The sequence below is a fragment of the Rhea americana genome, unplaced genomic scaffold (genome assembly GCF_003343005.1).
Source record: "Rhea americana isolate MKP2758 unplaced genomic scaffold, rheAme1 scaffold_6, whole genome shotgun sequence".
NCBI classification, from domain to species: domain Eukaryota; kingdom Metazoa; phylum Chordata; class Aves; order Rheiformes; family Rheidae; genus Rhea; species Rhea americana.
Window position 1 is genome coordinate 4,166,442 of NW_028186756.1, and position 18,211 is coordinate 4,184,652.

An 18,211-nucleotide genomic window follows, 5' to 3' on the forward strand; every position below is an offset into this window, starting at 1 on the left:
CCGCCGCCCGCGCCGCTCCGCGCCGGCTCCGTCGCTTCTCAGGTGTATTTGCGCCTTCCCGGGTGTCTCAAAGCCGCCGGGGCCTCGCGTTTGGGGGCAGCTCGGAGCGGCCGTGGCGCGGCGGCTCGGGGTGTCCCTGCGGGCCGGTCCCGCCCCTCGCCGCTAGCGGAGGGTGGCTCGGGCAGGCTGCGATTTGAGGGGATCTGTGTTCTGGAAATTCAAATGCGGCGCTGCAAGGGAGCGCCAGTTGTGCTTACGGGATCGAGCCCGAGCCGACTCTTGCTCACCCGGGAACAGAATCCTCCATCTTCTAATGTGTAGAACTAATTTTTTTATATATATCAGTAGCTTTTCTGAGATAACTTAATGCAGTTTCAACCCTGAACACGTGTGGGTGGGATGCTTTCTCTTCCCAGTTGAGTTACAAAATATTCTTGTTGGTTGGTTGTGCTTCTAGTACACCACAACATATGGCTGAAAAATAAGGCAACCTCTCTATTGAATTTTTATGAAACTATATGAAAATTACACTGTAAAATGTTGCTTATAAGAACAAGCTCTTAACTGTAGATTCCTAAGTGGTTCAACAGAAAAAATGCTGATTAAATACAATGTGTCCTTGTGCTCTGGGTTCTTGTCATAAGACTCAATGTAGCATGAACAGTACTACTAGCAAATCTGTAATACAAACATGTGAGATACTGGCCAAATCTGCCTTTAGCTCCCTGTGCAGATTTCTCTTTATATGTTGCCTTTCACTTGAGGAGTGTGTTACCCAAGCCTGTTCGTTTTACAAATGCAGGCACTGAAGGCTTCTTAACTAGGTATTTCATTTGCTTGGGCAAGGACATGCCCTGTCTTGCACTAATTAAGCCATTAGAAGCCTACTGATTTACCTGTGATGTTTGCAAAGGCTTTCTATTTTTCAAAGGCACAGTAATTGTAAGATGGTTCCCATTTCTGTGAACCCAGTTTATCCCAGCAGCTGCCGCAAGCTCCACTGTGAATGAGAGCGCTGACTGCCTGTAGCTGCAATGATGTTGCCTATGTAGAGTGTCTGTGCACAGCAGGGTGGTAATGGAGCTCTGCACCTCATCCTGTGTTTTAACAGGCTCCGAAACTTTGTCCTTTCTATCTTTCCTTTCATCAATATTTCGTAATACTGGAACTATACTGATGTCCGAGCGCATGCTACGTCCCCACTTCCGTATTCTGCTATGTACTGATTGCTTGCTCAGCCCCTAAAAGCACGTATATAAGGGATGCCAAAAGGGAGAGCAGGGCCTCCTGAAGCTGCGAGGAGAAATGTCTGAAATGATGTCTTTAATGTTGGATAAACTCACTGCTGGCCAAACAGGCATGGAGGAGAGTGCATCACTAAAATACATTATTTATATAGCCAACCAGGTATGCAGTTTAAATAACGAAGCTGAGTACCGGTCTTTCTGGAAAGAGGCACTGTTCAGCTTTTGCATTTAGAATAGGTAAATGTTTTTCTAGTTAGCCAGAACACGGTGGATAGACTGATGGAATAGGAATTGATTGCATAGGTTTGTATGTGTGGTGAATTTTCAAAGCCCTCTTCAAATTGTTTTGAATTGACCGTATTGCAGTGCTATGCTGACTCATAGTTGTCTCGACCTACTTTTCACCAATATGTAAAACAAATCCAGATATGGAGACTGGTTTCTTGAGCTCTTTAAATTCTGACTTACCGTCATTGGGTAGAAACCTGTTTTGTGAAATCTAATTCCTCAAATACTTTCCTTTAACAACAGCATTTGCTATCTCCTACATGAAATTATGAGGAAAAAGTGTTTTGTTTTGACACAGTAAGGCTTTCACATGGGTCAGTTTTCTATCTGGCACTGTTCCATTCCAGAGGCGTGCCCAATATTATTTGCGTTCAGAGTTAAAAATGGCAAATAATGGAGCCTTGGATATATCCGTGCCATGTTTCTCTAAGTATTAATTTTATGTGGGCTTATCATCCAAGAATTACTTGTTTTGATTAGCAAGTGTTATACTATCCAGAAGCCCAATTGATTTACTTCATAGTTTTGCTCGTTTCAATTTATAAAAAAAAACCTACCAGTTTTAAAATCCCAATGTATGAGAAACTGTGTTTTTAGATTATTGTATTTAACAAACAATTTACATGCTATAAGAACTATGGTCCTAGGGTGGAAGATCTTGAGATAAAGTTGTGGCTGTACTAACTATGTATCGATTTTTGCTTGGCATTTTTAATGTCAAATTTCCTTTGGCTTTACTTACGGACCTTTTCTAAAATACTGGAATACTTCCATCAAAAATATTAGAATACTTCCATTTACATAATTATAACTTATTTCAACAAAATCAAAATAAAATTTTGTTGACGAGCGAAACGGAGATAACTAGGAGACTTAGAAATAAGCATTTTTCCAGGACAAATAGTGCCAGTATGTTTGCTGATTTCTATTGTTGTGGCTTGTTTTGCAGGTGGAACTTGACTTCTTGTGGAACAAGTGTAGCCAGCTCAGAGTGCAGTGAGGAGCTGTTCTCATCGGTTTCAGTCGGTGATCAAGATGACTGTTATTCATTATTGGATGACCAGGAGTTCACCTCTTTTGATCTGTTCCCCGAAGGTAGTGTCTGCAGTGATGTCTCTTCTTCTATCAGCACGTACTGGGATTGGTCAGACAGCGAGTTTGAATGGCAGGTAAGGATAAAATTTTGGAGAGACCACTAAATGCTGAGTTTTGTTTTAATTGAAAAATCCTTAGCACTTGTTTCTTGATAGGTGCTGAAACCTAAAGGTGGATACCTGAAACTTCAATGATAAAGAAAATATTTTATTTTATTTTGTTCTAGGCTTCTTGGTCTGCATTAGGAAGTAGGGTCAGTTTCTCAAAGAGAGGTCATTACATATTATGGTTTCATGGTTTTAGGGACCATGTGTATCCCATGAGCTTAGATTCTATGTTTTGGGGATCTGTGCTGCTAATGAAATGTGGTTATAGATGTCTAATTCCAGTGATTTAGAGATATTGAATCTTCTTTGGAATGGAGCTGGCAGTAGATAAAGCATAGAAGCTTTTACCGTATCCAATATCTATCTTCTTTCTGTGCCATGAGAGTGGAGAGCTGACTTTCCATCTGCCCAAGATGAGAAAAGCATGAAACTTATGCTGTTTTCTGCCTGGTCTGTATTATACGCAGTCCTGGTCAGATATCTGTAGTTTGTGATCTTTGTATAGCAGTCTTTCAGTTGAGATATGCAATTTTTTTTACATTAGAGGCTTAGACCAGATGTCAACATATATATGACTTTGAAATAGGAGATGTGGTGCTTCAGGATATACTGAAGATACTTTCAAAGTTTGTCATGAAGGCATAGATGCACAGTCTTCTAAATATTGTCTCAAAGACAGAAAACACTGATTTCAGGAAAGTATGAATCCTGCTATATATTAAAGGCAATTGAATTTAAGATAATATGGACTGAGGTTAGCTCTGAATTTCTTACTATTTTAGTCTAACTGCTAGTCTCTGTATGTACATTGTACCAAAGAAGTTACAACTGCATTTATGTAATGCAGCCTGTAGAAACAACTCTGATTGGATCCCAGTGATTCAGTGAGTTATGGAATTTCAATTACGTGATAAAATGCGGTTTTATCTTAAAAAGAGGCAATTTCCCACATCTTGGTTAGCTGACGTTTTTGATTAGTGACTGGATTTCTCTATAGCAAGCATTTGTTATTAAGAGATGTACTTGATTGGACTTACAGAATTTTACAAAGACGTTTTCATAGCTTTTTACAGCGTTATCTGGCAGACTCTGAGCGTGAGTAATCCAACTGTCACTTTAGCTGGAGGCGCATGCCTAAATTACGTGTCGGTTGTGTAAATGAAGATAAAGTTCTGCAGTTGCTTCCAAGAAAATGATGGTGATTTAATTTAATTGTCCTGTGCAATTACTGGATATAGTCTAAATTAGAAACCTACTTTAAAAATGATCTTTCTTAAAATTATGTTTTAGAACTGGATGTTTATATTTATTTGTAATGGATGATTTGTACCCTTCATAGAGAAGGGAGATGGTAAAAAGCTACATTTTTCTGTTTCCTTGAATGTAAATTTTAAGAGGATTAATAAGTATAGAAGGTATGGTTCGAGTTTGCTGTACGTCAGTTCTACAAATTGTTGTAACATTAAATTACTCATAACCCTGCAGTACTTGTTTATTAAGAAGTTTGACAGCGTGCATAGATAACTGATGCTGTGCTAATTTGACAGTATGTTTTGAACTGTTAAAAGTGTTGGAATGACTTTAAACGTGCTTACCGTATTCTAAGGCTTTGTTCTGTTTCTCTTGCATGTTGCAAGTTGCCTGGCAGCGACATTACAAGTGGGAGTGATGTGCTTTCTGATGTTATACCTAGTATTCCAAGCTCTCCTTGTCTGCTTCCAAAAAAGAAAAACAAGCATAGGAATCTCGATGAACTTCCATGGAGTGCAATGACAAATGATGAACAGGTGAAACTGGCTTTTTCCTATGTGCAAACAGTAAAATACAGAAGAATTTTTAATTAGCACTACATCTTAAGACATGCTGATTGCTGTAGATTTAAATGAAGCCCTATACAGTAGTACTTGATCTTTTGAAACTGAATTTTCTTGTCTGTTCCCCCTGTAATAGGCAGTTTAACATATGCTTTTCTATCCTGAGTTTTAAGAGGCTCAAAAATAAGGCAAGCATCATAGGAAGTGTGATATTTGCGAACATTTTGCCCTGCTGGTTTCTTCCTTTTATTTGTGTTATTCTTTTAGAATCAATAATACTTTAAAAAAATGACCTGCCTTTCTCTGGATCCTAGGTTGAATATATTGAATATTTGAGTCGTAAAGTCAGTATGGAGATGGGGCTTCGAGAGCAACTTGACATTATTAAGATTATTGATCCTACTGCTCAGATATCACCTACAGATAGTGAATTCATTATTGAACTGAACTGTCTTACAGATGAAAAACTGAAACAGGTGCGTTAAGATTTGTATGCATACCTTTGGGGGGGTTGTTTTGTTTTGTTTTTTTTTCTTTTTTAGCCCTCTGACATCTGGTGTGTCTTGCAAAGTCTCTTACAAGATCGTGATCAATTTTTCTGCATAGTCACTAGATACAAGTAGATACAGTAGAGCACAATCTATGATATTGTCAAGAAGAAAACTAGAGTTCAAAAGCATATTAGATATTAGAGGTTCATATGAAAGACTTTTGATTATATGATCTCAGTAAATGTTGGAAGTCTAGCAGTTGGTTTTGAAATGCTAGCATGTACGTAGTGAGTTATGCTTTGGGACCATTGCTACTTACAACTAAATTTAATCCCCTTTGTAAGACTCTGAACCATCTGTTGCTTAATTTGCTCGCTGTATGTACGCTAGAGTTTAAACTTCAGTGGGGGAAACCATGAACTTCACATAAGGGGTATAAAACAATGTATTTAAAGATATTTACATTTGTAACAAGGATATTGTGACTGATGAGCATTGTAGATACTCTCTTGTCAGCTTAATTTTCATTGAAGTGTGATGCGTTGTTTGGGAAAGACAGTATACAGAATCCAGACAGGCTGAACTCCTATGAATTTCTTTATTTTTTGTGAGTATAATGGAAACAAAGAGTTAAAATAGCAAATATTTGCTGCTTTTATGGATTTGGCCAATTTCATATTTCAAGCAGTTTATAAATATCTTAAAGCAGAAAGCTACTGCTTTTCTTATGGCCACTTTTATTTGGGTATACCTAGGAAAATTTTTTAAAATTGTGCCTAAATAGTTTAATTCACTGGAAACTGACTGATGCTCCTGTTCAGTGGTAGTGTTATAGTTTACTGTTACCTAGCAGAAAACTGGGAGTGAGGGGGAAGGTGGACCCTCCCGCTCCCACACAGACCGCTGCTACTTAGCTTTTACCTTTTTGTATTGAAGTTAATGTTGAAGATGTTAAGCTAGTAGTCCTCTTAATGGTTGTCAGATGGCTTGGATTTAACCGACCACAGCTAAATATTTAAAAAGTTAGTTAGTTTATTAGTTAACTGAACTAATCCAAGAACTTGATTGTTATTAATAGGCAAGCTGTATTTTACCATGAAACAGGGTATCTCAATACAGTATTTATCAGGCTTTAGTAATTCTACTGCCTCTGTCCTGAAGGTGAGAAACTATATCAAGGAACATGGACCTCGACAACGATCTGCCAGGGAAAACTGGAAAAGGAGCAGCTACAGCTGTGCAAGTACCAGTGGTGTGAGCGGTGCCAGTGCCAGCAGCAGCAGTGCAAGCATGGTCAGCTCTGCAAGCAGCAGTGGTTCTAGTGTTGGCAACTCTGCTTCAAATTCAAGTGCCAACATGAGTCGAGCACACAGTGATAGTAACTTGTCAACAAGTGCTGCAGAAAGAATCCGGGATTCAAAAGTAAAGTTTCTAATCGTGTGCATGTGTATTAACCTGTGCAACTTGTTAAAGTCACTTATGTGATCTTGATTGGGATACTTGTACTGAAGGAGTGTGATTAGTAACTGTGGATCTGCTGAAATTATCTAGCTAAATCAGTGTTGACTGATTTCTCTGACATGACCATAAGAAATATAAACGTCTGTTCTTCTCATAATTTCTCCTGTAAGTGAAAGTCTGATGTTTGTATGTGGTAGATCTTCTGATTGCTTTTGATTGTTTTGAATAAGGTGAGTGCTTGAAGGGCTGATGAATCTAATCTCATTTGTTGAATGAACACAATTTCATCAATAAAATTTATTCAAGAATAATCAATCTCATCTAGACATAATTTCTGGATAGTAAAGACTCTCTTGGTATATCGACTAGAAGTTTCATCAGGCTTTTCAAATCTTCTTCAAATTACTCTTCCAACATGTCTCATGAGATTACTTGGTGAAGAGGGACATACTGAAGCATGATTCAATAAAAGTAGTACTGTGGCACTTGTCCTGTGTCATAATTTCAATCTCAAGTGTGGAGGGGAAGAGCAGTTCCTGCTTGCTCTTCATCATCCCAAGTTGGACTTTGGTTTGATCTCTTATTGTAGGATTGTAACTCTTCTATAATAAGGATTCTCTGATCAAAGACTCAGCTATGCAACGTAACAGGATGGTGTTGTGCTATAAAACTGAGACATGGTGAACGGTCTTGATCCACAAGGTAGAACAGAATTTATATACTTATCTAATGCAGTCAAAATAAGCTTATTTACTTTAGTACCAAGTATGACTTTGGGTGAATGCTTGTACCACCTCTGAAGAGTCATTTTGGTTGTTTTTTCAGAGCAGATCTTAATTTAGAGGTTCATGTATGTCTTTGGTTTAAAAAGCAGTTTCTAATTCATAGAACAAAATCTTATTTTTTGTCTTATCTCTATTTTGACAGAAACGTTCTAAACAACGGAAACTACAGCAAAAGGCTTTACGCAAGAGACAGCTGAAAGAACAAAGACAGGCTCGTAAGGAAAGACTGAGTGGATTATTTCTTAATGAAGAAGTACTATCTTTAAAAGTGACTGAGGAGGACCATGAAGGAGATGTGGATGTTTTAATGTGACAGGGGTGAATTTATCAGTGTTCTTTCTAAGCCTTAAATGTATTATCCTTATTGTTTACATATATTTCTTGACCAAATTTTGATTAGTGTTAATAATATAAACCAGATCCTTTCTCAACTGTAACTTTGGGTAAGCTGTTCTAAGTGTTGAGTAGCTTGATCTTTTTAGACTAATTTCGCAACAAATACTTCAGGAACTTCATTGACTTCTGAAAATCTGCTGAATAGATACTATTTTAAGGAGAAATTAATTTGGCTAATATGCTACTTACCTAAAGAAATCAATCTAGAGATGCTTTTAGATGACATTAAGAATGCAGTAGTATGCTTCAGCTTTTTTCCCTAATTAATGTTTCACTTGGCATATTCTCTCTTTTACTTGTTTGTTATTGGGAAGACTGTTTAGCACGAGAAACAAGTCTTTAATTATATAAGATTTTCTTTGATCTTGCTCTTGGATCATACAAAATCAAAACACTGTGATAAATCTTTCTAGAAGTTATGATTGTGACTTTTCTCAAATTCCACAGAAAAGAAGAAGCAGGACTTCTAATGTAGAGAACCTGTAACACAAATAATACTTAGTAATATAGTTCTTTAGGAAGCATTTACAATTTAAAAAAAAAGAACCTTGCAAACTTAGTATTTAAAAAGTTATTTTGCTGCTCAATATCTTATAGTCTGATTGTTACAAATAGTTAACCAGCACATCCCTAGTATTGCTACTAATTAAAACATCTTTATGCATTAAAGTACACTAATCTTCAATTAAACTGTCTAGGACACTACTGCAGTATGGCTACTGAAAAGAAAGTGCAAACAACTCTGGCTCTTTTTTTTAAACCCAGAAGTATATCTAAATATATTCATTTTGCTGGCAAGAGAGCTTAATGCAATTGTGTCTTTTTAATTATATGTTAAGTCACTTTACAACCTAGTAGAGTATATAAGTTTTCTTTGTGGGTCATTGCATCATTACTAAAATGTTCCAGAATTCTGTGTTTGAAATACCTCTTTTTTAAGAAAAAGAGGTGAACTTGGGACTTTCATGTAGGGAGATAGTTTTACCTTTTTTACTAATCCTGTCAATCTGTAAAGTGACTTCTGTGTTTATCTTAGAACTTCTTGCTACAGGATACCTCCTCCCCCTCCTGATGCTTCTAAATTTCAGCGCAAAATTCAAAGGTTTACAAAAATATTTTCTGGATTTGAATTTAGGAGATTGTTTATTATATTGGTGCTTCATTATTTTCATTTTGCTCTTGTGAATAAGGAGTTCGTCAGTTTTGGGCCCAGGTACGTATAAATGCAAGGATATAGCCCAATCATGCTGAATTGCATGGTTGACTTTATGTAGCTATGGGACGATTCATGTCCGTTTCATAAGTCCTACTTGCACTTACTAGCCCTGATGGATCCATTTTAGTGGGCTCCATTTAAATCTCACTCTTGGCAGGCTGTTAAACTAAGCTGAGGAGAAATGGTATTCTGTGAGCAATGAAATGCTAACAATAATACATTTAAGATCGTATATCAGAATAAAACTAAAAGTGAACTTATGTATTTTTAGGAAATAACGAACCTGCCTAGGACTAGGCCTACCTTACTATCAAGACATGGACACGCAGCTCTAATTACAAACTGCCAACTGAGAACCACTTGTACACTGCTGCAGGATGTGTTAGATTTCTGAAATGGCTAGAATGTGTTTATTTCAGAGATGGTATTCTATGTAGTCTCTGAATAACCTAAACAGTAAAATATTTAAACTATAGCATGAGAAACATCTTTGATTAAAAAAAAAAAAAAAAAAAAGAGGTCCACAATCAAAATAGTATATGTAAATTTAAACACTCTCATTGCCACTAGACCATAGGTACCCAGACTTGGCCAGTGACCACTTAAAAACTAAATAATGTTATTTTAAACTTGCATACTACCCATCCCATATTGCCAGTCATTTGGCCACTAACTGGAAGTGACTGTAACTTGTCAATATTCCTTGCGCAGTACTACAGCTGGCTGATATACTCCTTTCCTCCTGATGAAATAGTATTAAAAACTTAACAGTGTTCAGATGCCTGAGAATGCAGGAGTTCAATGTAGAGTTTATTTTTAGAATCTCAGAGGAAAAAAAATACATTGCTGTCAATTTGACTATTTTCAGTGTCCAGTTGTTGAACTCTTGCAACTTAGAATGGCAGTTACGGAGGAATTCATTATGAAACGTTTCACTGTCTTTGCACTGTTACAGTTCAGTAAACCTTTACTTTCTGCAGTGATTTTGAAATGTTAATCTCTCTCCTTCCCACTCCTGAAAAAATACATGCTTGATACTGTGGAGCACTGAAACTCTGAAATGAACTGTAAGTGTGCAATACCTCAGTGTGGTGGACTGTGGAAGTGTTGCTTTATTCTGTATCAGCAGCTCTTCAGAGTTTAAAATCCCTCTGGCTTTGAGACCCCTCTTTTTGAAGAGGTACAGCTTTTTCTGGCCACCTGTCTACCAGCTTCCAGGGAATATGAAATGAGGGAGGGACAGTAGTTATCCTTATATTGGTGTGAACAGGTAATTAATCTGAATGATTAGGTGGTTCTAATTACCGATTATTGTATTGAATGAAGGTCTTGAGTACCTAATCAGTACGCAGTACCAGAGTAGCTAATAGTGGTAGCTCATCTCTAGCTGGGTACTTCAGTCACTTGTGTAACTGTTCAAAGGAGGAAAAAAAGTGGATTTCCAGAAGCACTGTCTTAACAACTTATAGCTTTGTGGTCTCCTAGTTCCAGGAGGTTTATAGCTTAAGGCTACAAAACTGCGAAAGCTCTGATCAGAAGGCAGACGGTCTTTATGCCATTGCTTGCCTGAACGTTGTCTTTGCCAAGTACTTGGCATCTCAGAAAACCAGACTTGAAGTAACTGCGATATTCCAGATTGGTTGCATCCGTACTTTCTACAGTGCTCAATATTATATCAGATCCTTCGTAGTTCTAGTGATGAGCTTCTCTCTCTCTCTCTCTCTCTTCCCCCCACCCCCCAATACTGGGGCCTTTCCTTGCAAGGTGCTGGATGCTTACAGTTTGTGCTGGATACCCGTGGTGTCAGTCTGGCAGTTAGTTTTAGCAGTCTGTTGTCGTTCTGTAGCTATCGGAACCTGACAAGTTCTAGATAGTCTCCTGTAAAACAAAGCAGGAGCAGCAGTGGCTAACAGCCAAAGTAGCAAAATAAGATTTAGCTAAAATTCCAATTATTTTGGCAGTGGTTTTTAAAAAGGATTTGAATTTTATTTCTAAGCTTGACATTTCCTTCAATGAAAAACAGAGACGAACAAAAAACTAGTATGTGTATGGCTCCACAGTACTAAAGCAATGTATCTAGGTGCTTTGAACCCACTGTAATATGAATGTAATCAGTTTACACTCTGTAATATTAACTGTTTGCTTCCATGGTAATTCTTTCTCTAAAAAGGCTTAGAAGGAGCACTGAAAGTCTGATTGCAAGAGGACTGTAAACAATAGAGAAGACTTGTTTTTTTTTATATATATACATATATATGATTTTAAATATGAGGAAGAAAACTAGTTGCCTGACAGACCTGTTAATATTTGTGTGTTTATCTAACTTCAGAACCCTTCGTCTCTCTTAAGATATTAACTATTTTTCTTTATATGGGAAACGATTAAAGGGTAGTTATAGTATATTCAGCGTGGGATGCTTACTGAGAAGAGCAAGCAAAGTTGTGCAAGACTTGCCTGGGTTTAACTTTTAGTTCTCATATTGTGGTTTAAAACCTGTGAAGATTACTCTCTGGGGAAAAAGCTGCTTAAATTTATTCATATACACTTACATCAGAGTGCATATTAGAGAAGCATATAAAAATGGCAATATTTACTGCTCATCTAAGCTAAATGGCCTGAGGCCAGTACTTTTTCCTAAGACTCTATGGGCTTTGAAATCAGTTGACATCTTGCTCCGTAAATACTAATTACCTAACTATTTTGGGGGTGCTCTTGAAGTTCACTTTTTGTAAGCCAGACTTTCATGGCCAATATTGTTAGATCTATTGGCTTAAAAGTTCCTGAGTTTACTGTTCTTGCAGTTCTTTGGCCCAGAAAATCTGGTCAACATGTGGTTTTCCACTTCGGAACTGCAAGGATTGCTTATTAATATTCCAAGTGCAAATGTTAGTGACAGTCAAAGCTTGTCTGTTTTGACTATTAAGTCTCAGTAATCATACCTGCATTTCTCTCTTATCTGGCAAACTTTAAAACACTTCCAGTTTGCAAGAAAATTCTTAAATACAAAGGAAAAAACGTGATGCTGAAGCCTTGAATATAATTCATAACCAAAGCAAGGAGAAAGTGGAGTTTTGTGGTGTGTATGGGGGTTTGGGTTTTCTGTTTTTTGGTTTATTTTTGGGGGGTGGGTGGGGAGAATAGGAGGTTAGAAGGTTGGATGGGTAGATTAGAGTGAATGGAAGTGATTATATTGAGGCTTCTTTTTTTTGTTTGTTTTTTTTTTTTTTCTTTTTGTTTTTGTTTTTCTTTCTTTCTTTCCAGGTTCTCTGCTAATTGTATGCTACAATGCACTTTTGTATAGAAAACTGTCTTCTGTACATTCTGTACTTACTTTCCACAATGTTTATAACAGACTTTTTTTCTGAAGTTGTGAAGGATTTACCAATAGCTGCCATGCTGGTGACTGACGCTGTTTATTTCGAGCTTTCATTGTATTTGAAAATAGTCATGTGCATATTGAAGCACGGGTTGCAATTAAAACTGGCAACATAGCAAATGTATTCTGATGAAACTATGTGGTATCTTGTTCAGAACAGGAGGGGTTTATGCATAGGGCTTGTGTACTCACTGCTTAGGCAGAAAATACAAATAAATGTAGCACATATCAACTGTCCTTGGTGTTGGAAAGCAAACCAGTCCCTCCTCACTAGTTCTGTTTTGGTTATCCACAACACTTGATCAGAATTGTTTCGTAGAAAAACAATCGTTTGTTCTGAACAACCTGACTTTTATGCCAAAGGATGGTTTCTTTTTAAACTTTATTTTATTCTCATATTCTCCTCCTCTCCCTCCCCCCCCCCCACCTTTTTTTCTCCTATGCTTCTGGACATAGGTAGTCTAATTGTTTGTTTCCAGCAGTAACTCTAGATCTTCCTCAGCTGTTACTCTCAATGTCCATAATCATCAAACTCTCACTTATCCTGTAATACTTAATCCCTAGTGGGACTTTCTTACAGGCTGATAATTTACCATGCTCTTGGAGTTCATCATACAACTCCTGTATGTCAGTGTATCACAAATCTAGGTCTCATTTGTTGGAGCAGGAGCAAGTGTGGTCAGTGATTTCGGAAGCTGCACACCAGGACCCACAGCAATTGCAAGGACGATGTAGTGGCTATGGCTTGGTGGTAGCCGGTGGTTTGAGTGGGCTGCAGTGAGGGTGCTCTTGCCATCACCTGTATGTTCTGCGATGCCTCTGAACTCATGATGAAATTCACCTTCTGCAACACTGAGGTTTCAAGTGTAGTGTTGTGATTTTTTTTGTTTGTTTGTTTTTGTTTCCTGTGAATTTGGCAGAAAAATCCTGAAAATCTAGTAAGAGAATAGCTAATTTAGGGATGTATTTGTCAGTGATTCAGGCAGCCTTTTGCATTGCCTCAGGCGCATGAACTGCCTTGTTCATCCCGGCAACGGCTGTGATTTTTGTTTAGATTTTAACATCTGTAAGTTCTTGACATTTCCACCCCCAGACTATTTCTGGAGGTATTAAGGGATGGAGGTAGAGGGGGACAGATGGGGGTAGAAACACTGCATGTCACAGCCAATTTTGTCAAACTGTCAGAGACCTCTAATTGTTGTAGAGACCGTGACTAGGAAGCTGCAAAATTTAACTATAGAAACTACCGTTCTTAAGACGCTTTGCAGTTACTCCAGCACCGTGCTTGGTTTTTGCCTCCTTCCACCCGAGAGCGAGTGACAGGGGAGGGTGTTTTGCAGCAGCAGAACAAACTGAAACACTGCTAAGGGCCTCGACGCGCTGTGCTGTCTCCAGCATTAAGGATTAATTGCACCCTGGATAGCCTGTGGAGGCTGCGGAGGGGCTGATGCCTCGCTGCGCGGCCGGCAGGCTGCCGGCGCGCTGGCCGAGCCCCGCGGGCGCTGCCGCCGCGGTCCCCCGCCGCAGCGTCGGCCGAGCGGCTGCGCGAGGGTCCTCCCCGGCGAGCGGCTGCCCCTCTGCCGAGGGAAGCCGTACGGGCCCAGCTAAATACCGCGTGTTACGAGACTCTTACTGCCTTCTTAAAGCTCTGCTGGTGTCTGTCTCGAGTGTGCCGTGTTTCGTTACCATGAGATTTTCTTCTGTGACAGTCAGATGTTGTTTGGGCACAAGCCGAACTTTAACTTCCACTTTTGGCGAAAAAATCTTTAAACTTCCCGTTTCAAATTGTAGGGGAAGATGGCATTGGTCATGAGCTTGCTGTCCGCAGCCCGCCCTTACTGCTGGCCTCAACTGTGTCCAACACTTCCTAGCACTGAAGTAGTTCTGACTTGGTTCCTAGATCCTCCATCAAAGGTGAAGTACTTCTAATATTAACCTGTGCGTCCCAGCGGATGTCCAAGGAAATGTTTATTCGCCTTGTTCCAGAGCCTTCGTCAGGAGCTGAAGGAATTGCCACGTTGCTACGGAGTTTCTTCTGGGGGAAGGGTATCTGTCGCTGTCGCTGATCCTGGGAATGACAGCTCCGCTGATGCTTGCTTCCGCTAGAGGGAGTGCTGTGGTCGTTTTACTGCCCGGTGGGACTAGCTGCTAAGCGTGCTTTTAAATTTAAATTTTAAATATTTTTTGCTTTATTCCTTTATATTCCACTAAAAAAATATTAGGGAGATTAATTTCTACTCTTATGCTGTTTTTGTAGGAGAAAGGTGCTTGTAAATAATTACTTTATAATAAAGCATTTTAAGTGACTAGGGAGAAAAGATCTACTTTTTCTATTAGTGGTGAATGCTACTTTCTGCCTGCTACTGCTTATTGCAGTTGAAAGATGGAGGTATATTCCTGTTTAATGTTAATTTTGTACGCTTACTGTATTGCTACTTTAAATTTTCCAATCTTTGTTTTGATTTCAACCTTCTTCAATGTGGGCTGTGAATTTTCCTGTTGAAAATGATAGGGGCTGATAGAAAATGAGCAGTCAGTTCTGAATGCACCGAGTCGCATAAGGCAGATACCTGTCTGTCACTGCTTTGAGGAGGGCTGGGGGAGAGAAGACATAGTTTGCCTACCTCTATATTTTTTGATAGTAACTTTTGAATAGGGCTTTCTTTGGAGCAAGGGAAAATGCTGCTTCTGCTGGAGCTTTTCTGTAGTTATGGCTTCATTTTAGTCTTCCCTCCTCCCCCCAACTTGTCTGACAATCATTTACTAGTGTTAAAAAGCTTATTAATGCATGTTACAAATGCAGGGAACATGTAAGGTGTTCCCCCTGGTATCTCTGGTTCAGTCTTGGAGAAGGTCAAGCTTTAAAAGGTCCTGTACAGAGTTAGGAGGGCCTTGAGCACTTGGAGGTGATTGCACAGCCATGCCAACAGCTGTCGCCTATCACAGCCTCTGTAAAATGCAGAAGAAAATGAAGTTCTAGTCACTGAGTGAAACACTTGTTTAGACAAATTGTTGCCCAGCGCACAGCTTTATAAGCTGTTTGGCTCAGAACTGAGCACCTCCCTCTGGTGCAGAGATGCTCTCTTGTGCTCAGCTGGGAAGCCGCTGCAGTCAAGCCTGGAGCGTGCTGGTGGTCTGGCAGGGTGAGCCAGGGCTGCTTGTGCCTGGCTGCTCACTTAGCCTTGCTCCCGTAAGAAAAAGCTGTCTCTTCCTTCTCAGCTCTCCGGCCTTCACAAGGGAAGTGCCGTCGTGTGTATCGTATGACCCAGCTAAGTTCAACTTCTCAGCATGTTTGGCTGCTATTTCTGGAGTATGGGGAGGACTTATGCTAGTGGCTGGGTCCTTGTGAAGTCCAGGACTTCACAAGCCCTTATGCTCTCTTTCTCTCTCCTGATTAGCTACTGCATGATCTTGCAAGAAGACTTTTTTTTTCTGCCCATATGAGTTGGTTAAAAGTTGCCATATGAATTTTGCCTGAGTTTAACAAGCTACATTGTACTAGTGCTTCAAAAAATTCCTTGCTTCACTTCTAGCAGCAGTGCACTGCTTCGGCTGTGGAGGAGCTGAGTTGGCTCACGCTCAAGCGTGCTGAACCTGGGGAAGAGATCGAAGGGCTGCTAGTTCCTCTGTGACCAAAACGTGAAATTTCTTGGGAAACTTGCCTTGCTTATCCCTCCTTACTGATGGCCTGTAAATGGGGGGAAAAAATACAGAGCAAATGGCCTGAAAGCTAAGGTGCCAAGTTTAAAATAGCACTTTAGCAACATCTGTATGGATGTTAAATTGTAATATGGCTCCTGTTAAGGTAAGCTTCCTATCAGGCTCCCAGGAGCAGCTTCTTAAATCATTAATTCCAGAATAGCTCCCCTAGGGGAAAGTGTGTGCCCAAGTAATCTTGTAAGGAAGGGAGTAAACTTGTCAGAGATTGCAGAGTGGAGTGCTTTTAAAAAAGCAATATACAGCTGTTAACAGCTATGTAGTTCCCTTAATTTTTTTTGTTCTTTCCCGTTTCTTGGTATTTGTTTCCAAGCTTAGGTAGCTGGGAGGCAGTTCATCTAGGCCTCGGCTGTCTTTGTTCAGAGTAGGAACAAACTGATGAGTTACAGGGGCTGTTTCTGTTTGTATATAGTAGGAGCAAAGGGTAAGCTGAGCATGCTCTTTCAAATAGCTGGTTATTCTTTGTGGATGAATTTTGCTGGACGTAGTTTAGATCACTTTGCAGGTCTGGTCATTATCTCCTGCATTCAAGGGATACCTAGAGAGGTTATGCACCAACCACTAGCTGGAAAAGCAGTAGAAGTACGCAGGAACTGCTAGCAGCGGATTTATTCGTTGAGCAGCAGATGCTCCCCATACGGGACAGGTTTGTGTTTATCCCAAGATCTTGTGCTTTACCTTTTTCTGAGCCAGAGCACTGTGTACATTCAACCTCTGCTGGCTAGTGCTTTCTGGCGATAGCACGAGCGGCTTGGCAGTTAGAGGTTATTTTTGCTTAGGACATCACAGCTCTTGGATGGTTCTGCTTGGCAATGCCTGCCCGCTCCTCTGGAAAAGAGAAAACCTTGGGGGTTTTGCCACCATACCCCTTTGGTAATGCTGCTACACTGTGGAGAATCAGACTGCAGTCTCAGTGTAAAACCTGTATTTTCCAAATGACCATGATTCCTAGTATTACAAACATGACAGATCAGAACAAAAACATTGTGTGTGCTAGGTCTAAACACTTGTGAATTACTATCCTGATTATGGCTTGCACCGTACCATCAGGAGTATATTCAGCTAGAGTCAACCAAGGACTCCCTTCTGAGAGCATACCTGATCACTGAAGCTGAGCAAATTGTCATGTATTTATTTAATGTTCTTTAAATCATGTTTGATATTCAGCCAATTCTGCTTTAAATTAGTCCCTGTCTAATACAGGGGTCCAGGGCCAGTCCCTACCTGGGACTGGTACAATCTTCTGCCCTGTAAAATTACCCTTTGTAGGCTGGAAATAATCCCTCCAGAAATAACTTACATTGATTAATTTGGTGGGCAGATAAAGATGCATGCATAGGTATAGGCAGGCATTTAAATTCATTAAATTCAAGAAGGGGAAAAAGTGTCATAGTGCTAGCAAGCCTTTATGAAGCCTGAAATAATATTTTCTTCTGCTTAATATTTAAATAAGATGATTTTATTTACCAAATAAAGTATTGTAGTGTATCACTTACAAACATGTCACTCAACAAATCCATGCACTTCCTCCTGAAACAATTTAGATCATAAAACTGTTTGTAGAAGTTACAAATGTTAGTCAACCGAAAATGAAGCATGGTCTAAAATCTTAGAACAAACCCATTTGCAGACTGATAAACCCATTTGCAGACTGATAAAATGAGTGTAATTTATGTTCTATATACCTTATTGGCACATGTGTTAAAATTCTGGAATATATATCTATTTTTCTTAGTATTACATTAGCTGTAATTTCTATGTAATGCTTCAATTCATTTATATATTTGCACAGCACATTATCAGATAAAAAAGTGCCAAAATGTGTATAAGGAGGTCATCACTTTAGCTTAATTGCATACAAATTTCCTGCAGACTCTGATGCTTAAGACCAATAACGAGACTGCTACAGCTAGAATAAACGCATTAGCCTATAAATTTAGAGTTCTACCTGCTTTGCAAAGGGAGAATCATCTCTAAATGAGCCTAGTAACATTGATTTGTGATTAATCATTTTACTTAGTGAGTCATCTATGATCACAGTACAACAAAAATGTCATGTTTGCTTAGTGGCATTAACTCCATTTATCTTCTCTGCATTCGGAGAATTGCCTTGTTGTCAATGTGGGACTGGGAATACAGCTGAACAGTTCTGTTGTTAAAAGACTTTTGATGTCAGTTTATCCAAAGCAAAGTTTAAGCAAAAAGTGTTTTTTTTTTT

General features: G+C 39.2%; 1 protein-coding gene across 1 annotated transcript; it reads left to right on the forward strand.

Moving 5' to 3' along the window:
- The first annotated feature begins 2,442 nt into the window (after positions 1-2,442).
- On the forward strand, positions 2,443-12,510 carry FAM199X (family with sequence similarity 199, X-linked). The gene is made up of 5 exons (XM_085319610.1): positions 2,443-2,704; positions 4,375-4,524; positions 4,866-5,027; positions 6,204-6,464; positions 7,431-12,510. The coding sequence occupies exons 1-5, from the start codon at positions 2,447-2,449 to the stop codon at positions 7,599-7,601; spliced, it is 1,002 nt and encodes a 333-aa protein (XP_085175736.1). The 5' UTR covers positions 2,443-2,446; the 3' UTR covers positions 7,602-12,510.
- Positions 12,511-18,211: the final 5,701 nt, after the last annotated feature.